Source organism: Rhodnius prolixus, unplaced genomic scaffold, assembly GCF_049639745.1.
Source record: "Rhodnius prolixus isolate KJV_2025 unplaced genomic scaffold, Rpr scaffold_18, whole genome shotgun sequence".
Classification (NCBI taxonomy): Eukaryota; Metazoa; Arthropoda; class Insecta; order Hemiptera; family Reduviidae; genus Rhodnius; species Rhodnius prolixus.
The window spans coordinates 2,025,265-2,048,459 of record NW_027411636.1 but is presented as its reverse complement, the minus strand read 5'-3'; the positions used below and the strand labels follow the sequence as shown (position 1 = coordinate 2,048,459).

Here is a 23,195-nt window from a genome sequence, read left to right as displayed (position 1 = left end):
GGTTTAAACTAATACAAAATTGAACATTGTTTCACCAAGTACCCTAGAATCGGTTGGAATCCATCTCAAATTAATCTTTTTTGTCTATTTAATTGCCGCTGATAACAATAACAAACACTGCTTCCTAAGACTATGCTGCGTAAAGACTCACCCATATTTTTTTATCTTTACCTTGTAGTGTATTGTTCATCGACAGAGAAGGATACCAACCTTTAATGTTGATGATGTAAAAAAACAAATTAAGGCTGATTCCTTTATAAAAATGAGTGAAAGATTATTGCTAATTTGTCTAAATTTTTCATTTATTTTTTTTTTGCCAAACTTTCCCAAACCTTTGAACTATAGGTCATTTGCAGAACTTTATACTAAATATTAAAGATTACAAATTTGTTTTAACTCGTTAAGATTAAAAGGTTGGTACGCCCTCTGTCTCCTGAATGTTTGCAGTATCTACACTATCAGGTTTGGAAGACCTTTGATGTGGATCGCTAAACCAGCCAGTGCTTAGGTTTGAGAACGAAACAACAGTGTTTGTTGCGTCAACAGTGTAAAAACAAATTATAATCATTTATTAAGTATAAAGTCCTGAAGATGATCTAGACCAGGGGTCGGCAACCCGCGGCTCTTTTATCCAAATTGTGTGGCTCTTCAGCCTGTCCAAAATAATATTGTATATTTCAATTTTATTGAAACAAATTAAAATTTCATTTATTAAAAGTAAAGATATTTTTTCAAAAAGAATTTTAAATGAGATTTGGTTTGGTAATTATATTAAAATACAGTACGTAATTATATAGGACTGCCGCCATTTTCATTCAAACACAGGTTTAGTTATTATTTATTTCTTTATTTACTTTGCAATATGTGAAAATATATAAAACATTTAAATGTTATTGAATATCATAAAATAATAAATTGTGAATACAAATGATCTACAGAATTTTGTACACTATCATCCTTGCTGCTCTTGGTAAGATTTATTAAAATTATTTAAGGCTGGAAACATAGTGGAGCGGCGAGCAAAGCGGCGAAATCAAACACAACATATGGGGAGCAAAGCGAAGATAGAGCAACGCTATCTATAGAGAGTAGAGCGAAGCGTTATGACATGTTTGATTTCTTCGCTCTTATCGCGCTCAATTTTTAAAGGTTATTGCTCGCAGGTTATAGATATTGATATATTTATTGGTTTAGTTTGTTTAAAGAAACCTCTGTGGGACCATAATATTGTATTTGCGAAGCTACAATAGTTTTTAATAATTAATAGTTAAAATTAATTAACAAGTAGTTAATGGAGAATTCAGGTAATATTTGCTACATTTAATTGGTTCTCAATCCCTTAATGCTAACTTTCATCTAAATACTAGGCAAAATTAAATTACTTTTTCACGTCCTACTACTTCTGATCAGAACGAATTCTCCAATCCTTCTGTAGCGTCGTACTACTCCAGTTTTTCAGATGAACAACATTAATTTACGACAAATCATGGTGTAGTGATTTAATAAAATTATTGTTTTTTTTTAATTGACTAATTTCTTTTTATCTGTATATATTTCTATTTTTTTATTTATTTTTTTCTAACCTTAAAGTAACTGCTAAGTAACTTAATGGGGTTACACAGATTTGTATTTAGTTAATTTTTCTATATTGTGCCTAACTTTTGTTAGGTTCTTCGTATGAAACTTACTATAAACGTAGTTCCACAGCCTTGATGTCATACTGCATCTTGATCTTGTATTCACAAAATTTGTTATAGATAAAAAAAAAGAGAAAGGGAAGAATAAGACTTAGATTTTTGGGTCAAATAAATTAATCAATAACAGTTAAGACAATCTTTACTTAAGTAAGACACGCCTAAGTTTCTTTAATACATACGTAAGACTATCTTATTTTATTATTACTTTTACAAAAAAATATCATAATTATTAGGTACTAATGCTGTTATAGTTTTTTGTACAAGAATTAACTTCTTTTTTGTATTTTTGTAAAACAATATCTAAAAATAGAATAAATATTTAAAGTATTGTAATTGAATGGTTTTTTCTTTTTAATACTCAAGGTAAAATAACTGTGGTAAAGGAGAACGTGATCCTCTCTCTCCCCATGATAAGTAAGTTTCTGGTACTTCTTCAATCCTCTTCTTCTATAGGTGGAGTCTTCTTCCTTGTGACCAGGTACTCTACTCCCCATAGAGTTATCGTGCACACGGACATAAAGTTAATTAAATGTATACAGATGTTATAGTTGCCATATGTATCTCGTACGTAACCTGTGTGTAACCATGGAAACAATAAAATTAATATCAAAGAGGTTAGTTTTTCTTTTTTCAGTCAAATAATTCTTAAAAATCGTGGTGTGAACCCTGACTAACACTTACTGTAATTCTAGTTGTTTTAACATGTACATTTCTCAAAAAATTGCTTATTGTAAAACATAGTTAATTATAACTAACATTTTCTAAATTTTATAGGGGTGAACCAGTAAGTATTGTCCATTACGCCTACTTGTGTGTAGTACATCTAAAGTGGACTTCAATGACGTATTGGCCAACTTCATATTTTCCACTGTTCACTTGAGTGACGTCACTTTAATTTTTTTTCTCTAAAATCATCACTTTTTTCCAATAAATATTTTTTATTACTCAGAAAGTTTTAGTCCGAATTCGAATCTGATGACACGGTTAGAAAGATAGATAGATTTCCTAAAAATTGATACCATTTCGAAGCATAAGTTATTCTCCAAACAGCCTCAATCTTCCTCCTGGATGCTGGGAAAATAAAAGTAATCGAAATTTTTTGAAGAAAACTCATTAGGCCCTTATGTGTGATCAGATCATTATCAGACCTCAGTGCCAGGCACTTTTTAGTAAAAGTTTCCTTGTCTAATGTGGTACTTTCTAACGTGGTATATCACTTTTCCAGGATTCCTTTTCATCTGCGTAAAAGTGAAATTACGTTTGTTTTTACAAGAAAACGTGTTCACGAGCACTTAAACAGTGTTAAGTTTGTCAAGTTGTTGTTATTCATTGAAAACTCTTTTAGATGGACCAGTAGACCAATTTTTAAAGTAGATTGTCTTAAAATAGGGAAATCAAAGGTTACATTCTGCACTTGGAAAAAAAAAATAATAATAAGCATAACTTATGCTTCGAAATGGAATCAGAAAATTTATCTATCTTTCTAACCGTGTCACCAGAATCGAATTCGGACTAAAACTTTCTGAGTAATAACATTTTTATTGCAAAAAAAGGTAATGATTTTAGGGGAAAAAAAATTAAAGTGACGTCACTCAAGTTAACAGAGGAAAATATGAAGTTGGCCAATATACGTCATTGAACTCTACTTTAGATGTACTACACACAGTAGGCCTATGGACATTACTTACTGGTTCACCCCTATAACTGGATATTCTACCGAAATAACACGTTGGAGCAAATCTCTCAGTAAAATTGGAAATAATACATTCAATAAAGTGGTAGATTTCTGTGGAGAGTTTCGATATTGCTATGTAACAATCGAGTAATCGATTTTTAAATTTTTCTTTTTCAAAAAATAGGAATTTCAATAGTATACAAAAAAATTCTTTACCTACCCACAATGGGTCCAAAGCCCATGAGAAAGATGCCGTTGAGCACAGTCTGAAGACCTGAAGCTGAAGGCAGTTTCTCCAGTGGTACATGATTCGGTATGACCAGCGTCATGTAGACTGTACGGAATCCTTTTGCAAGACCAAGCGCCACGCATACCACTAACATTTTCTTATAATTGTACACAAATGTTAGCGCTGTAAAAAAGAAAAAGAAGAGGAAAAATGATCCATCATGGGATTATCATAGGGTTAAAGAGTTTGATCAGCATGCCGAGGAAACGTTCTTAAATTTGGGAAAAAGAAGTAAGAAATAACAGAGGAGTTTTTTTTAAGTCTATTTAATTTAGGGAGCCTCAACATTATTTGTTAGCGCTTCGAGTATTTTTAGTACACTGCCATCCTCCGGCAGAGTTCTCTGCGTAACAGACAATACTGTAAAGTAATAGCCTATTTTTTAAGGCAGGCTTAATGTCCAACTGCCAATTAGGTGTCGTGGACGGAGGCGACTAGCAAACATACTTTACTGTAAATTACTCATATTAACCATTAAATAAAATAGAAGGCCTAAGACCGGGGAATCGAATCTAGTACCACAATACACCTTAGCTTTGCGGGTCTAGTCTACTTAACCGATCGGCTACCGTGGCGCCCTTCCTCTCTCTCTCTATATATATATATATATTTATATATATATATTTATATATATATATTTATATATATATATATATAAATATATATATATACATTATCTTCAAGGTAACCTATCAACAAAACGTTGAACATTTGATTTTACCTAGCTTAGGTATGTCCAGAAGGATACTTTAATAAGTTTTATGTCAAAATTAACCAAGCAAAAGTTTCCCGAATACTGTTCCAACGATATCCTTCAAACTTACGGAACAAATTGTACAGGTGTAGAATCTAGAATTTTTATTTGAAAGATTTTTCCTGGACAACTCGATTACGAGCAGTTCCGGAAGTGAAGGGTGCTTTAGGCTTTTCTCTAAAATGTTAATTTTGTAGATTTTTCCTGTTTTACTATCTTTAGAACCAAATTTCACATTAGCTTAGCTGGTCTAGCCTCTTAACCGCTCGGCTACCGTGGCGCCTAACAGACAAAACTGTAGGAAGCTTCTAGGAAAGTGAAAATCTAAGGACCACCAGCGGGATTCGAACCCAGGGATCTCCATGTGGGAATCCAGTTCATCTAATCCACTCAGATAATCCCTACAATGACTCATACTTGAGGATCTATCCACTTAAAACTAAATAGATAAAACAGAAGATATTTACAAAATCTTGCGATCACCAGCAACACCAAACTCAACATGTACATATAACGAGGCGTAATCTTCATTCTATCACCAATGAACGGTGCCAAGAATCTAAAGATAATGTCAGCGGTAGCGATCACAGACATGAGCGTGGCCGTTTCTTCAATGTTGAAATTTCTATCGCCTAATATCAACGGCGTCATCAGCGAGAAGTTGATTTCTCCGGTGAATGCTAAAGACATGCCCAGCCAGATGTTTCTGTAGACACCATCTTTCAGGAGATCTAGATCGAAGAACTTGACCACCTTCATGTACCATCTCTTTTTCTTCTTTTTCTTCTCTTTTTCTGGAACGGCTATAGTCACCACCGAGGGTTCTTCAGACTGTAGGCGCCTGTAAGCATAGATTAGAGTTAGATACATTTTTTTTTTAAGAAAGGTGAAATATACGTAAAACAAAACAAAGCCAGCCAGTCTATAATCATAAATTGGAAATGTTAAATTTACCTCAAGAGTTTGTCGCAGGTTTCATGTTCAATATTATTGCTTTCTCTACTCCACCATTTTGAGTCTGGTTCCAGTAAATTCTCACATTTCTCGTGGATGGAGGTTCTCGAATGTGTTACACTAAGGCGCCTTCCTTCCTGTCAAAAAGTATTTTTTTATGCTTCACATTTCCCCCAAAAATAGAAATAAATAATATAATTAAAAAAAAAAAAATCTAACAAGTAGGAATTCTTACTAAATTTGTTACTTGCTTTAAATTTGCACGAATGAAAAACAATATAGCTACGCCATTAAGTCTTACGCCATAAATCTTAGGAATAGACTTTTCAAATTACGGGTATGGCAAGTTTTCAGAAAAATTGTATTGATCCCAATTGGGAAAAAATGGTATGGATGGTGCCTCCTCTAGCTCGCAAGCCCCCAGGTTAGCCAGGAGGCTATCCAACTGCTCTCTGTATCTGAGGAGGCACCTTTGAAGGCACAGTACATGCTGCACAAGCTGCGTAAAGTGCATTGTTTGATAAATTAAGGAATAAGTTTGACCCCTTTACATGAAAGATATTGATCACTTAAACATAGGGCAGGAGGTTTCCAATTTTTTTGGTAATTAAAACGCAACTATCCCAAAATTATCAAATAATTATTAAACCTTTTTGTTTGTAACAGATGTAAAATTAATTTTTAGCCATTTTGTGCATGCTTGAGAACATCTCAAGCTCTTAACATTTGATTTTTCTTAGAAAAATTACTCGGAAAACGACTTATTTCCCGATATTACGAAAAACTCTAGCTTTACTGCCTTGACAATATTTTCAGTAGAAAGGGGATGAAAAAATACATCAAAATGACCTATCGCGAGCTCTTCTTTCTCTTTGATAACAAGTTAAATAATCAAATTTGGAAATGGCCTAGCACCTTCAATTTTGAAGATATGGAATTGCGGTTTCTGGTTTCTTTCATAACATTTTATACTCTTTAAAACTGAGTATATGAAAATGGAGGTCAACTGCGAACCCTCACTTTTGGTCGCGCGTTAGCCGCGTACGCGATCAGTAATCTAAACTCAAGTCACATATTCTGAAACTAGAGGTGTCGGGCAACAAATTTTTCCTCTACCATGTTTTGCTCAGATTAACCGTTTAAACATGAAATGCATTTGAGCCGTCTTAAAATGAACACCCTGTATATATCGCAAAAAGCTCAAGATATCCCTCTGGAAATTCACATTTTTCTATCGTGCTAATTTCCTTCAACTTAGTATTTTCATAATTAAATTATTTATGTTTTTTTACGGCACTATAGAGGGAAACTTACCCTAACTTCACCTTAAATTACATTATCATGGGGAAATGACCCAAATAACAGTTACCAACTGTACATTGTGCAATAAATATGGAAATTAAAGTATTTCTAGTAAACGTTCAAAATAAAATCAGCGCGATAGTAATAGTTCTAATGATGGTGAACAAATAATAAAATTAAAAGTAATTAAAATAAATTAACTTATAAACCCACCTGCTTCGGTTAATTTCTTTGGAATTATAACATTTTCCAATCCATGGACAGAGTGGCTATCCACGTCATAACGTGGCTCTGGACTTTCCGGCGGTGTTAACGATTCCAGCTGTGGCTCTTTCTCTTGATTGTCATTGATTTCTTTTGCTTCATTGTTCTCTTTTGGCGGATTCAATTGTTCAATTTCTTTTCCGTCTAGTAATTCAACATCTAGAACAGAGATTATTGTTTTATTGCTGGTTGATGAGTGTTGATGATCATTCTCTTATCTTGGAACATTTTAGAACAAAGAAGAATGATTGTTACCTAATTTTTGTTTTAATACGAGGATTAACAAAGTATTCGTAAAAGGAGCTTTTGAAATGAAAGAAATTTTAAGGTTTGTTGATCAAAAGTCTGTTAGAATTTGAAAACTACTGTCAAGGTTTTGGCCAGTGTTACAACATTTTAATACAGAGGAATGACATAGAAGTTGACGTGATGGTGGCTACACGCATCTATTGAGTTAAGCTTTAAAGCTGGATTAGTGTGAGCACTATCATATTAATTGTCTCTAAATTTAAATTTCCAACTATTAGACATAGTTTTTACCAAGTGGTTGTCGATAGTGCCACTTCACAGGCTGAAGTAATTGTGCCGCTAGGAATGCGTGCAAAGTTAGGGCGGCTAAAATCAACGCCGTACCTCTGACCCCGTAAATATCCAGGAATGCACTAATCATCTGCAAAGGAACATACAAAAAAATTGGCATGTGCAAACTACTATAAAAAAAAATTCTTACTATGATATAAAATTTTACTATCAATACATACCAAAGGCATCAAAACTGGCCCCAATCCAGTAATTGTTATACAAATACCCGTTGCCATGCTTCGTTTTTTGTTGAAGTAAGTATTCAATGCCAAACTAAACGCTGACATTGATGTGCTAAAACCAATGGCTAGAAAACAAAATATAATCATTGATGGATATATTAATGTAAATGAAGCACTTTTTAATTATAGGATTCCACTCCAGATTATGCTTACATGCAGTCTTAACTGCAGTGGATTGGAGCAGAACGGAATACGCGAAGTCATTGGGCTAGGTACAGGCACAAAGAGAGATATATCCATACAATCTGGAAGCAACTGACTATCATAATTGACTATAATAATGGAGACAGATTAAGGAAAAAAAGGCCTAGAAAAATTTGTGACATTATACAAGTTCCTAGACTTTATCCGGCGGTGTCTGGATACCGTAAGGAAATAAGGGATGTAAAAGAGAAAAACTAAGAAACACTTACAGTTAATGATTCCGTAATAGATGATGAACTCATAAAATGTGTACGCTTGACTAGTCAAGGTAAATCCAACGAATAGAAAAATTGATCCAAGTATTGCTACTTTTCTATAACCAAATTTTTTTAATAATGGTCCATTCCATAGACCTGTAATTTATAAAAAAAACAATGAGTATCCAAAAAATCAAAAATTACTTAACAGTTCACATTAAAAATTTATTACTAACCCAGTAATAATCCGAATGCTGAATTAACATTTATTATTGTACTTATATCTACTGCTGACATTTTCAATTCTGTAAAAACATTTCTGAAGAGTAGACCAAAACTTTGTAATATTGGTATTGTAATTATCTGAAATTAATAATTTTCTTTTTAATTACTATAAAATCAAGATAATGGAAAAATAAAATGGTATATAACTTTCTTTCTATTCGGAAACAAGCTCAAAACACCTTTCAAATAAAAGAAAAGTTCAAATCTCTACATTTACTTAAGAATAAGATATAACCTGCCCTCTTGACCTAACATTTTTAACACTTGGATGATGTGTTACTGTTCAGAATATCCTTTATGAGTTTACTGTAATTTTTCCGACATCGCCAAAGGTTTTCATTATAAAATTTGACTTAACACGTTAATTATAATAACTTACCATCTTTTTGGCTCAAATTCTGCATTTAGATAAAAATTAAATTAAGTAAATTGCTGTAAGAAAACTCGCACAAAAAAACTGAGTAGTTGTACCATTTTACGTAATTTGACATAGGATTGCACAGGATGACTTACGTTTGAGACAGCGAACGCTAGTACAATGATCCAACCGTAACCTCCGTCCGGCGCCAGATGTTTCTTACTTTGGTCTGCCATTTCGTAGCACTGTCTAAATAGAATTTTTGCATTTTTAAAAATAGAAAATAATATACATATTTCTGAAAATACAATTAACTATAATACCTACCAACTGAAGCTTATCCAATTATAATAAAACTTCATCACTTAAAGAAAAATTGTTAATTTGTATTTTTTGTTTTTAGCACGATACAATTAATAACTATCGATTAAACATTCAACAAACAAGTAATTAACACAAAAATAATCAAATTGCAAATATCTCGGAAAATTGAATGGATTCTTTAATTTATTAAAAAAGGTTTGTAATAAAATTTTAAAATACTTGTTCTCTTATCAGAACGGCAAAAAAAATAATAAAACTAGAACTTCTGACAAATTTCGAGAGCGTTATCTTGGTCACTGATATAGATAACAACAGCGAATAAGAGGCGTATACTACTAATGTGTCATTTCTGGCATTAATCTGTCTTCCTTCATCTTCATTCACATTCCGTTCACAAAACCACTACAACAGATAGTTATTAAAATTAATTAATAATAAAATAAACTAAATAAAATAAAGGTATTAAATAACTATGTATATACAATTAATCAATCAGTGGTTATGTGTGTTTGCCGTGTGGAAAACACATTCGCTGGTCAAAAAAATTCATATAGGTTTTTTCTTTTTGACAATTTTCATCCTGTCTAGTTTAAAGTAGAATTGAAAAAAGGAAGTATCCATCGGATTATCTCGTTTTAAATACCAAAAAAATTTTGTGTGATCGATCTCTTATACATGAGATCGATCTCTCTACTAAACCGCAGTTGAGGTAATTTAGATTTCTTCAAACTTATGATTTTTTTTACTACAACGTAGATTACTTCAATGTTCCTTGCGTTCACTTCACGTTGAATTCTTTTAATGTTTATACGAGGGTCGTTTGAAAAGTCCGTGCAAAGTCAGAGAGATAGCATCACTGGCGCGTATCGAGGTTATGTTAAGTTAGTAGCATCTCTTGGAAGAACACACACCAAGTTTCAGCCAGATCGGTCTATTTCTTTGTGTTTGGCATTCGTTTGAATCGAGGAAGTCGAGTGATTTTCAAAAAATGGACGAAAAAGAATTTCGTGTGTTGATTAAACACTACTTTATGAAAGGCAAAACGCCTCAGGAGACTAAAGAGAAGCTTGATAAACATTATGGTGACTCTGCACCTTCGATTAGAACAGTTTATAAGTGGTTTCAAAATTTTCGGAGTGGCCATATGGGCACAAGTGACGCTGAACGTTCTGGACGGTTACTACTCCAGAAATCATTGATAAAATCCATGATATGGTGATGGATGACAGAAGAGTGAAGGTGCGTGAGATTGCTAGTGCTGTGGGCATCTCGAATGAACGGGTACATAATATTTTGCATCAACATTTGGACATGACAAAGCTATCCGCAAGATGGGTGCCGCGATTGCTCACGCTTGACCAAAAACGAAATCGTGTGAAGTGTTGCAAGGACGGTTTGCAGCTGTTCCAGAAGAATCCGCAGGACTTTAAGCGTTGTTTCGTCACTGTGGATGAAACATGGATACATCACTACACTCCTGAGACCAAAGAACAATCTAAACAATGGGTTACCAAGGGGGAATCTGCGCCAAAAAAGGCAAAGACCGTTCCTTCGGCCGGAAAGATTATGGCGACTGTCTTTTGGGATTCGCAAGGAATAATCCTCATCGACTATCTCGAAAAGGGTAAAACTATTACAGGTGCATATTATTCATCGTTATTGGACCGTTTGAAAACCAAGCTGCAAGAAAAACTCCCACGATTGGCCCACAAAAAAGTCCTTTTCCATCACGACAACGCACCAGCTCACACCTCAGCAGTTGTGGTCGCAAAATTAATGAAAATAGGGTTCCAACTCGTTTCACATCCCCCCTATTCTCCAGACTTGGCTCCCTCGGACTACTATTTGTTCCCCAATATGAAGAAATGGCTGGCGGGAAAAAGATTTTATTCAAACGAGGAGGTGATTGCAGAAACGAATGGCTATTTTTCAGACTTGGACAAATCCTATTATTCGGAAGGGATCAACAAACTAGAGCAGCGTTGGACGAAGTGTACAAGCCTAAAAGGAGACTATGTTGAAAAATAAAAAAGGTTTACCCCAAAAAATTAAGTAGTTTTTATTTTTGCACGGACTTTTCAAACGACCCTCGTACAACTGACAGGACTAGTATAAAGATATAAAATTGCCACTTAAAATGAAAGCCTCAACTTTGCTTACTTCCCGGAACATCTCTCAATCAAATTAGTTACGGTGGATATCACAACCGACACAAAGACCAATTTGTTTTAAACATCATTCATGAATCGATTTCAAAATAGATATTTCTGGTAAGAAATCGAAATCGAAACTTTTTACGATTATAAAACCTCGCACTAGTTGAGTAAAAGAAATTAAAAAGTAGTATCAGTGATGCAATAGCTCCACTGAAGTGTCATGTCATTGAATATATTTAAACGATTGATTAGCATATCTAGCTTATGCTTCTACAGTTATCTTTGTTTCTTAAAATTATTAAATATTCAAATTACTAAAAAATGGCGTTAAAAATCAGACAAAAATCCAGTCGATTTTTTTTCTTTCAGTAATTGTTGGTATAATTTTATATTGTTTATAATTTAACCAGATTACATTTTTTTTGGTTGAGCCAACGAAGGGTCTTCAACATCCAGCATCGGACAATTCCCCTAACTCTGATTCTAATAATAGAAAGTTGTGTGTTCACCATTTTTTTTTAAACAAAACCTAATTTCAATCAACTTCTTAGCATTTAACTTGTCGATTTAACAAATCGATTATTTTTACTACTAAAAGTGTTTTTTTTTTCTCAAATTTTATCGTCATATTGTGAAATATTTTCTGAAATAAATCAAAACCACAACAATTAATTTACATCAACTAGGTAGATGACATGACTGATGTTTTTATTGTCTACTGTGACAAAGAGATAATTGTTTGATTTTAATCAAGGTTATACTGGCAGTAATAGTACATAATTTTGATTAATAACCTGTAGTCCAGTAAACTACACGTTTGGTGAAAATTTTATTTATTCATTTATCCAATAATTCTATTGTTTATTTCTTTTGTTCGGGTAAATTAATCACTTGAAAGTACCATATTGTCAGTAATTATGGAAGGGGATGGCCATTAAACTAAATTTACAGCAATCTAAAAAGATCTAATCAATCTAAAAATTGTGCTTTGATCTGTAAAGTGTACAATAATTGTAATAGAAATCGCTAAAGCATTCCACGAGGAAATATCAAAAAGTTGAAAAAAAATAAAATAAAACGTAACATTGACATTGTATTTTGATCGATTACTTTTTGTAAATCGCCATGTAAGTATCCAAAAGAACTTCAAAGTAAACATTTTCGAGCTCAGAAAATCTATCGATTCAACTCGATATTTGACCTTTCTTTTCCATTAGCGTAAGTAAAATATACATGAGGATGATCACCTCACTAGCTACATTTGAAATACAATACGAAGATAATACGATTGTAATACCAATATTTTAAGATTTTGTTGACAACTAGGTGTGCAATAAACGTTGTACCAGATATATTGATTGCGATTGATTTCCAAAACCACTTTGCTAATCCATAAGTTTAAATTGCAATTAAAATAAATCGAACCAATTAACAGAAGTAGTAATGGGGAAGTACTTAGTAATATGCGGTTTTAAAATAGAGGAGAAGTTTGCCAATAAATTGACTAGCCTCGGTACAGTTTAATGAGCAGCTCGCCAACAATAATTGATGTGTTTAACTTTAATTCTGAGTAAGACAACATAACAATTGAAATTAATTAGAGTTAATTGTTGGGTGACCAATTTTTTGGTATTTATTTTTTTTTTTTTATTGAGAGATCAGTTTTTGTTGATCTAAAAAAAACTGGTGACCTAAATTATTAGAAAAAACTGCCAAAAAACAAATTTTTCTGCGACTTTTCTTTTTCGATAAAACTTAATATCGATTAATTGAATGATCGGAATATTTTCCTCTTACTGGCCGTAAGAGTAAGTAAAAATCTAAACAAGTTTATTTACCGCTTTTAATATCACTTTTATTATTTTTATCAGCACTGCAGACTGTTATTTTCAAGATTAGTAAACACAGAATCGACCTATTGTGCAACTTTCTACTGTATTTTATCACAAGTTTTCGGTATTCTTTTTTTTAAAGTGAATTGTTTTAAAGTTTTGTACCGCTTTTGCAAAAACAAAAAAAAATTATTAATTTTTCCCTTTCACTGTAACTAATGAAAAAGATTGATTACTGCAAATGAATAGATAACCAACTATTTTGCGATTTCTTTGTCATGACTGCGGATAGGAATGTGGAAAATCCAGTAAATAAAAGAATCTTTAATGAAAAGGATGGGAAACAAGGAACATGAGGATTATGGCGAGAGGAGGAAGAAGGGTCATGGAATTATCAGTTGTATATTTTGTAAGGGAAGGGATGATTGTATTAAAAGGGCGGCTCCCCACCAAAAAGGGCAGGCAATCCAGAATGCCCATTGTTCCCCATCCGGGGCTTCAAGACCAACAAATCCGGCTAAAGTTTGCCGGATAACAGTATAATGAACTAATAAAGTAGCAACAGGACACTAGGTATCATGACGATCTCAAATCGCCACAGTACACTGAATAAACCTAGAGAGTTCTGGTAAAGATTACCAGATGCCACAATCTCCGGCAGGGAGACGTTTAACCTCCCGAAGACGAGAAATCCTAGCTTTAGAATAAACTGGACACACCTGTACAAAGTGCCGCACAGTTTCCATTGGACTCACCACAGCCAGCGCAAATTGGCAGCTACTGGGTAAGACCTCAACTAAAAAAGATGGTACGCTAAATTCGCATGTCCACTCAACTGGTGGATCCGGAACCTGGTGAAGCTAACCATAGCCGTTTTAGGCAGGCCAAGATTTCCTTAGCCTGTTGGCTAAAGAAAAGGAATACTGATATGATCGATTCTAATTTACTTGCATTTATTTCGTTTTTTCCTCTTTTTAAACAAGATTTCTATTTCTATTAGATGGCTCTAAGGATTCTATGGGAAAAGTTAGTATCAGGATGAGACAGGAGGACAGCATTACAGTATCATCTGCGCAGAATAAAAGAATTTTGGTGGTTCAAAAATTCAGACAAACACACACGTCCATTACCCCCACCACTTTGAGATCCCACAAATGATTTTGCCCAAACCCATGGAACATTTATCCAGGAAACTTTGATTCAAGGCATTTCCGGTAGAGCGAGTGCGTGTGAGTGTTAATTACACACACATCCATCTAGAACTTTACTTGAACTAACGGTATATATTGACCCTTCGTTTTAGGGTAGTTGGAAAAAAGGGGATTTTAGTTGTGCAGTCAGTTTTTTTTTAAAAAAATTTAACTTTGAATAATATTTATTTTTAAAACCTTGACAACTCGAGGTGATACAAAGTGTTATGAGTTTCCACTCTACATTTTTATTTTTGTCTAAATAAATTTCAATTGACCTTGTTTAAATCTAGGTGTGCCACCATTTTAGACTTGTCTTTGTTGTACATCTACCGGGGGGAATGATCATTCCTTAACAGAAACCTTAATTAATGTTATAATAAGTCTATAATGGTGGCATTGACAATGACTTTAAAGATTTTCAGAGAACTCTTATGTTTTTGTCCTTGCTATGGAAACTATATAAAATCATTTCCTGTTTCAATCGTGACTTGCAAGTTTATCTTTATTTTGAAGCAGGTTGTCATTAAACGAACTTCCTCTATCGGAATTTAAATAGCCTAATTTCTATGAAACTCAAAATGTTTACTCTATACGAACACTTTGTTTGCTTTCAATATTTTGTAGATTCATCTTAATAACATGCAGAATGAGGATTGCGGAAGGTCTTTCACCCAGCATCCTTGACAAGAGAGTTTAATCTCCTCCATCGCCAGGAATCATGCAGACCTTCTGAGGAACTCGGATGCGCACACCAGCCTACATTGATTAACTACTTAGCAACTGTGTGTGAATGCGCAGTCAGCTTGTTTATTAGGCTGGGATACCCATTGGGACGCCTGGATCTCTGAAGGAATGGTTAAACTATCTACCTGCACAGGCAATAAAAGAAAAAAAATCTTTTTCGAAGGGTACTAACCCCATTTCCTTACAAAGAGTCCAATACAGACCACTTCTTCCAGTACCATAATTGAAAAATGCGAACATCTATTCAGGATCCATTACCTCTCCTGCGACGATTAGGGGTTCTTCCAGTACCAGTGCAAAAGATACAGGAAATTCAAGATCGCAAATTTTCCTCAGAACAGTTAAGTAAATACGAAAATTCTACACAAATTTTTTTTTGTAGCTGTCATATAGAATAAAAATTGAACACTTAAATCAACAATATGGCGAAATATTAGTACATTTAATAATTTATTTATACAACAAACAATCCTTGACCATGTTTGTCTTCAGTCTATGTAAACAGATCTATTTGATGGCCACTACTAATTCCTTTCTCGACATTTTTTTAAATTTATAACAATTAAATTGTGTAACCTCCACACAATAACAATAAAACGTTCTGTCAGTCTTTCTGATTGACATCGCGCAATCACACGTCATTTAATAAAAATTTACTGTTACGAAAATTAGCTATCAATATATCAATCATGGCCGCCCTATATACAAACATAATGATGTCTTTCGATTTCCATTTTCTAATCAGTTAATGGGGGGCCTCTTCTTACATATTTCTTTCATTTATCAGTGTTAGCGTGAAAAAAAACTCGGTAAGTTCTTTATATTTTGCAATTTTACTATCTCTCTTTGTACATAGAAGAATTTTAATCTTGCAGAATTTCGTCTTGGAGAATTCAAGTTTAGTCTTTTCGGCGAACCCAAGAGGATGCTACAATAAGATTTTTTTGTCAAAATCGGTTATCCGAAAGAATCACTTCCAAGAAATGTTTTTCCAGGTTTTTCTTGAAAATGGATTGCAACAATTTTCTTTTAAGCTGGAGAAATATTCAAATAAAAAACTTTCTGTAAATTTAGTAATTCTAGTAAGGGATTTTAGCACCAAATTATGTCCATTGGTGGTACTGAAAGTGTGTTCTTTCATTTATGCAATGTTTCTTTACATAATGCACACACCCTGGCTATTTTCTATTAAACACATTTAATGAATATTATATATTTAGGAATTCCTACAATCTATATTATATTCAAACTAAAATTGAGCGTTCTTTATCAAAACGTGCGATTTGATTGTGCTAGTCGAATGTGATTAGATATTCTGAATTCACGCCTGTTGCCATATCTCTTTTTTTACATTTGATATTTTTATCTTTGTTCTGTTTCTATGTTAGAATGATTAATATTGAACATTAATAACATATCTTGTAGCTATTTAATGGAGTAAAACGTAAAACTACTCATGCAAGATGGTACTTACCAGTTTGCTAGCTGAGAAAGACACATAACTGTTCGATCAGAAGTACGGAGACACTCTGAGATGTGTATTACGTGCACTGACGAACAAACTGTGCTATCCAAGGCCATTACACATCCACACTCTAGAGGCAGATTGCCAAGTACAAATACTGGTTTGTTATGCAACGGAATACTTTAAAACTTAACATATTCTTGAAAAAATCTATTTTAAAAAGTTTTTGTTTTTTATAATGTATTTTTATCTCAAAATATTTTCGTAACACACGCCGATGGAAGTGGATTTATAAATATACCAAGTACATTGAATTCAATAAGGTATTTGGGAGCAGCGTAATAATCGCCGAATAAAATTAGCAATCGAATTAATCGATTGGGAGGTTATAATCAGTTTAATCGTTTTTTTTGTGTTGTGAACAAAAACAAGGATTGCATAAAAAGCCATTGACGTTGCTTTTTAACTACCACACGCTTATTAAACTCGCAATTCTTTACATTGATCTAATACACTCACACTCACAGATACGCAACTTAAATCAATGGCGAATCCAAAACGCCCGTTTGGTGGGGGGTGCGAAGAATCTTCCAAGACAGCTGGTTGCAGGTACAGTAAGCGAAATTCACTTCACAGCCAATGTCCAGGGTTATTGCCTGTTTCAATCGTTTGTTTTTATTTAGTTTAATGCCAAAAATTTTTCGATTTAGGTAGTTGGCCACCTTCAGGGTTTACAGAAACTGATTTTAAAAAGTTTACACCAATTATTCACTATTTTTTTGAAAAACTACACGTTCTTTATCAAAACGTGTGATTTGATTGTGGTAGTAGAATGTGATTAGATATTCTAAATTCACGCCTGTTGCCATATCTCTTTTTTTCATTTGATCATCAAATTATTGGATATTGTAATCTGCTTCAGGAAATATGTTGAGTTATTGTTGTTGCACTGAAGATGACCTTGTCTCTAGGTCAAAAGCTAGACATTCAAACAAATTATTAACAAAAAATTACTGAAGTTGGCAAACATTCTTCTTCCTCTGGAATTTAATGAACACTCACCAAAAAAAAAAGATGAACATTGTGCAATAATATTAAAATATGAAATTAACGTTGATCAATTCTATTGAATCTAAATAAAGATAATGTTGAAAATAAGTTAGATCCTTTAGATGTGATTAGAAGGAAATCCTGTTTAGAGTGCAGGGGAATTATTGCAATCAGGCAGCGTTCCCCGGAGTACGTGGTGATCCCTGAGCACAAAAATTGGTTTTTACAAGAAATGCTCAGTTGATAAGTCATAAAGGAAATATTGCATACAGTTCAAGGTCGCGGCAGTAAGATTTTAGTCAAAAATTGTCAAAATTATATCAGTTATTTTCACTTTTTGAAAATTGGGTCAATAGATTTTATTTTAGTGAGGATTCTAGAAGAGCTTCAGGTGGTTTAATCGAAAGTAAGATTCTTTTTTATTCATCCAAATGATGTCCGAAAAAAAATCGCAATAAAGATATTTTATATAGTACTAATTTTAAATATTTTATTAAAAAGATTGGATGGATGTAATCTATCATGATTTACAGTAATCCCTTTGCGAGCTTATCTCTCCCTGGTGGGATTTTCTGAAAGTGCCCAATTTAGCGCGAAGAGCACACACGTGTGATGTTAATAACCTTTAGTCAGCTGATGCAATCAAATTTCATGTTTCAATGTGCTCTCATGTTTATGTTCGTTGACTAACTGGTTTTTATGGTTTGTTTTAAAAATGAAAACAGCGGTGTTAGAGGATTAGAATTGGGCGCCAAGATGGCCACTGGTCAGGCCTATTAGAGAAAGGAGAACTAATGGGTCGTTCTATTCTTGAACAGGTAGCAATAGACTCTTGCTGGTACTTGTTATTCTACAGCTGGCTCCAACACCATCTACTGGCAAGCGGTGCGGTCATGTCATTGTCACTCGACTATTCACCCCAGACTCATCGGCAGCCATAAACTCAACTTCAGTAAACAATCCGGGGTTAAATCGCCGCATTCAACTTTTCTCATAATCCTGTAATTGGAATTAAAAAACCTTTTTTATCGTCTGAAATTAAGGATTCAGATCTGATTTAAAGACTTGGGAGACGACTTCACTATTAAATTTTTTTCCTTGCTATTTACCAAAGCATCAGGGTCAAAACTGGTATTACATCTCACCAATGAACAGATGAACTCTGAATCAAAATGAAAGATGATGTAAAAATCTAAATCCAGTGCCTATTATTGCACTAGTGTATCACGGGATAGGTCCATAACCATGGGCGGCCATTGGCGTTGTAACAATGCTGTAACCTCAAGCAGCAAAACTGAATTTATCCAAGAACTATTTCACACCACGCTTCAGCAGACAAATACAGTGTTTGGCAATAAAAAACATTTTAGTCTCATTGGTTAGTCTAGCAAGGTTTAGCTTTCTCATGAAATCGTGGAAATGTTAGGCTTTGGCATGGCCGCAGAAGTTGGAGACTAAAAGACGCTCTACGACGATAAACTGTTTGCTTGGACACCATAATCTTAACTCATTTATGCAAAAACTTACTTACTTCGATGGCTCTACAACTCGTGGTGAGTCCTGGCCTCCCCTATGAGCATCTGCCAACCAGCTCTGTCCTGTGCTGCCGCCCTCCACTCAGAGACTCGCAACAGGCTCCCAGCGTCCGCCCTCACACCGTCTGCCCACCTCAGCCTCGGCCTACCAGCTCTCCGAGTTCGCGGAACAAGATCTCATCCAGAGTTTTCCTAGGCAGGCATCTTGGACTCGTCCATTCTTGCTAGGTGGCCCGCCCAGCTAAACCTACTTAATTTAATTATTTTTATAACATCCGCCTCCGCATATAGCTCGCTAAGCTATCTATTTTTTCGGATCCTCCAGACCTCTCCATCTTTGACTGGTCCAAATATCCTGCGGAGAATCTTTCTTTCGCAGATTAGTAGCTCCCTCTCATCCTGCTTGTTTATTGTCCAAGTCTGGATGCATATGTTAATATTATGCAAAACCAGCTTAATCTTAACTCAGCAACCTTCGGGGTGATTTAATTTCCAAGAGCATCCATTGCAGAACAACCCTTCCTCAGTACAGGATCGCCGTACTCGAAGCACGGAAGAATAGTTTCGTCCATACGATGCGCTGTTTCTTGGAAGGAGATTGTTTGTTTTGGAAATCAGCAATACTTCGACAATGTTTGGCATTGTGCAAGTTCAAGGTGCTACTTTCTTATAAAAACTAGGCTAGAAATGGATTTAGTATTTTATGGAATAAAATTAATTTTCTACCGATATTACTTTTTACCCGAAAAATTCTTCTTTAATTGCTATTATTTTTCTCAAATTGAGAAAAATAATTATTATTTAGGTTAATGAAAAAAAAAACTGTAAAATGTTCATCTTCGTGAATTACTTCTCCTAAAGAGTGCAATTCCTTTTTCGTAAGTAGTTGTTCTAGTGGTATTGTACAAGAGATGGGTAGGTAATGGAGCCGTTTTAGGTTACCCGGATCTGGCTTTCTTTAGAGGTTATCAATTAGAATTTTAATAATGATAGAAATAGAGAGGAGTCGTGTGAGTGTATACGATGTTTAATTCTCTACTAAGAAAAGTTCACGATTCTGTAGTTTAAATTCTAAAACGATTACCTCACAGTCTGTATTGGTGACGTGTTCAGACCACAAATAATAAGCGTATAGAACCAGCATAGACATGAATGAATTTTATATATATGGGAGAGGGTGGTAGTGAATAGCAGATCTCATCCTTGGGGAGGCTAGTCACCCACATTCTTGGAACCTTAAATACATTCGTGCCAACCACATGCAAGAAACTAGATTCTTTAAAAATACACTGGTTACTTAATATCTTTTTTTATTTTCTCTCAATCTTAGTTACGCGAAATGTTTCAATATTGCGGATATTTTAAATCAAAATCAATCAACCGAAAATGTGGCTTGATTGAATTGAGTTTCATATTTTTTTTTTTGAAATAAAAGAACTATTTAAAGACCTAAACTTGCTGTGCACGTAAGCAGTAACCCACAAAAAATATGTTTGCTCAATTTTATGGGAGCTAAGTAAAATTAGATAAGATTAGATACTACGGGAGTTAGCCAGAAATCCTGCGCCAAGGCAATTGGTTGGAGCACTCATCCCAGTTCTGTTTGTCTATTAAGGAGTCTGGTGGGGATGCTTCTGGCTACATCTTGAAGGCATCGCTGTGTCTTTATTTATGTTAATTTACATCAGTAAACAACTACAACCCAAAATAAATGTACAAATAAGATACATCGAGTCAATAAGCAGTGCACAAAAGAGAAAAACTGTTCGTTTTGAAGTGATTACTACGTGAAAGAAGTGTTTTTTATATAATTATTTATAAAAATGGCTAATCTCTTTATCTGATTCAAACATACCCAGCACTAAACAAATAACACTGAACTGTTCCTGCTGTCTAACACTTTTTATTTCCTGAATATGCAATGGAAACTTCAGGGGTGTTAAATATTTGGGACACGTCTGGGTCTGGTAAAGATAGAATCTCTCTTTAAACATTTTCACACAATTTAACATATAAAAAGTAGATCATACCTCAGTAGCCTGACCTCTAGGGATTCCAAATTCTCATCGTTATTTTGCAATGCCTTGTGAAAATAGACTAATTTCTTTTGTAGATTTCTACCTGCTCTATTTCACTTGCAGTGTACGGATTCCAAACAATGGAGGCCAATTCAAGTGTAGGCGTTGTCAGACAGAAAACATGATGAATTTAAGATTTTTGGAATTCTTAATATTCCTACAATGCCCAAGTATAAACTCAATAGATTCAGCTGCCTTCTTATTCATCAATATGTTCTTCATTTGATCTCTGTAGGCTCGTAAATGTGTGTTTTTTATTATTCTCAACGTGACACCAAGAGCATGATTAAGGATAATACACTGCTCAACTTCTTGAAATTTTAATTTCATAACATCAGTAAAATAAAATTAAAGCTTGTTCATAAATCATTATAAAATACAACATTAAATAAAATATATATATTCATTAAAACTATTAACCTTGAGACTTTTTCTTGTGTAAACAGTACAAGTGTGCTATCTGGTTCTAAGATAATGATGTTGGGATTTGTAATTATTCAGGAGAAAATAATGCACAATTTATCTGGCTAACCGTGACATACAAATCTCCTGCGTATAATTTATACTGTCTGTCTTATGAGGAAAAGTAAACAAGATTAAGACAACTTGTATACTAAAATGTACACTGAGATTTATTTTTCTTTTGAAATTATGGATAAACAACCTACTGGAAAAGAATATTGTATGCGCATGCGTACAAAGTATGTCCTGTAATTAATTGCAGGGTTATCTCCTAAGGGAGGTTTGTTTACAGTATTAACGTTACCTATTGTGACGCCTGTAAAGATCTAATGTAGTAAACAAATAACAGTAACTGCTTACTTAAAATTCTGTTAATACAATTTACTGCATGTTTAAAGACGATTATGTTGATGCATAAATTCACGTCGTACTTTTTTGTAGGACAGTGTTGACGTTGCAGTTGAATAGTTGTGTTTAAAAATATAAGCTAGTACTACAGTTGATAAAAATAATATTGTTTCCTGATTTTGGCTATAAGATTTTTTTGTCTTTTTACAAGCCCTGAAAATGGAATGCCAAGATTTCTTTCTGTTTTGATTTTAACTAGAGTATTTTTTTTTTTTTTAGAGATACGCAGAAGCTACTCGACAAATTAGGGATGGCCCAAATCACCTGAAAATCTACAGTGAACTGATGCTAAATGTTAAGTTGACAACATTGTATTAATATTTTAATTTCAAAGTTAAAACTTTCTTTAGAATTCATATTTGGCGAAAATATTATTATTTCTGTAAACGTTTTTTTCTCCATAAGAGTCTTAGTGATCAACGTCAGCATCTTTCAAGTCAGGTATTAATTTTGAATCCCATAATTAGTGACTCCTGCAGGTTCATTCATTAAAAAAAAAAAAAAAAAAAAATGAAAACCAATCGAAAGATTTACTAAAAAACATCTTTACGAAAATAGAATTTAAACATAAGATCTTTAGTTAATAAAAACTTGAGGTAAGCTTTCTAGAATACAGTAAGCTCAGGCTGAAATCCAGAAAAGCTGCCCTTAAATTTCTCTGTTTAGGAGCCTAAACAGCCCATTAACAGTGATGTATTTTTTTTACGTAGCGAGAGAATAACTGGAGATTTCCGGGCGTCCATATCATTAGATGCGCATTAAATGAAAAATAATAATAATAATAACAGTAAGCTACAACAATAATAAATATATAAACAAAAGAATATGTAATAAAATAATAAACAGTAAGCTGAAAATCAAGCTACCTTGTATTTGAATCTTCGCCCTGCAACAGATATTTTATTTTGATGAATTCTCATCATTAAATGAATTCTGCATATTAAAGTAGTTCTGCAGCAAAATAAATAAATATAAATAAGAATTAGGCTTATTATAAAAAAAAAAAAAAGGAATAAGTTCTTACAATCCAGATTTCGTTTTTAGATGGAAGGTGGCCCATTGCAACTACTTAATGCAATTTAGCGTCACATTATATTCATTTTTAACAAAACAAAATTGAATGGTTCTAAAGTGTAAAGACAATT

General features: G+C 33.7%; 1 protein-coding gene and 1 long non-coding RNA gene across 4 annotated transcripts; one reads left to right on the top strand and one right to left on the bottom strand.

Moving 5' to 3' along the window:
* Positions 1-1,818: 1,818 nt before the first annotated feature.
* LOC141462250 (monocarboxylate transporter 9-like) lies at positions 1,819-16,684 on the bottom strand. Of its 2 annotated transcripts, XM_074143957.1 has the most exons (12): positions 16,527-16,684; positions 9,131-9,529; positions 8,959-9,052; positions 8,397-8,523; positions 8,173-8,316; positions 7,697-7,824; positions 7,476-7,605; positions 6,885-7,094; positions 5,370-5,502; positions 4,883-5,256; positions 3,593-3,784; positions 1,819-2,270 (listed from the first exon to the last, which is right to left on the bottom strand). In XM_074143957.1, the coding sequence occupies exons 3-12, from the start codon at positions 9,037-9,039 to the stop codon at positions 2,131-2,133; spliced, it is 1,659 nt and encodes a 552-aa protein (XP_074000058.1). In that variant the 5' UTR covers positions 9,040-9,052; positions 9,131-9,529; positions 16,527-16,684; the 3' UTR covers positions 1,819-2,130. The 2 variants fall into 2 exon arrangements, with proteins under 2 accessions (XP_074000058.1, XP_074000059.1); XM_074143958.1 differs by lacking the exons at positions 8,959-9,052; positions 9,131-9,529; positions 16,527-16,684 and adding an exon at positions 8,825-8,947.
* On the top strand, positions 12,094-23,089 carry LOC141462253 (uncharacterized). 2 transcript variants are annotated; one of them, XR_012463178.1, is made up of 3 exons: positions 12,094-12,410; positions 14,933-15,392; positions 22,270-23,089. It is a non-coding gene; the product is annotated as an uncharacterized lncRNA (long non-coding RNA). The 2 variants fall into 2 exon arrangements; XR_012463177.1 differs by lacking the exon at positions 22,270-23,089 and having other exon boundaries at positions 14,933-15,473.
* Positions 23,090-23,195: the final 106 nt, after the last annotated feature.

What these genes read in the sequence shown, in the direction of transcription:
- LOC141462250 (XM_074143957.1), bottom strand. Translation starts at nt 9,039, where the DNA reads ATGGCAGACCAAAGTAAGAAACATCTGGCGCCGGACGGAGGTTACGGT. An exon ending in GCACTATCGACAACCACTTG is followed by an intron (nt 7,095 to 7,475) that starts GTAAAAACTATG and finishes TCTCTGTTCTAG; the next exon opens with ATGTTGAATTACTAGACGGA. An exon ending in AAAGAAATTAACCGAAGCAG is followed by an intron (nt 5,503 to 6,884) that starts GTGGGTTTATAA and finishes TTTGACAGGAAG; the next exon opens with GAAGGCGCCTTAGTGTAACA.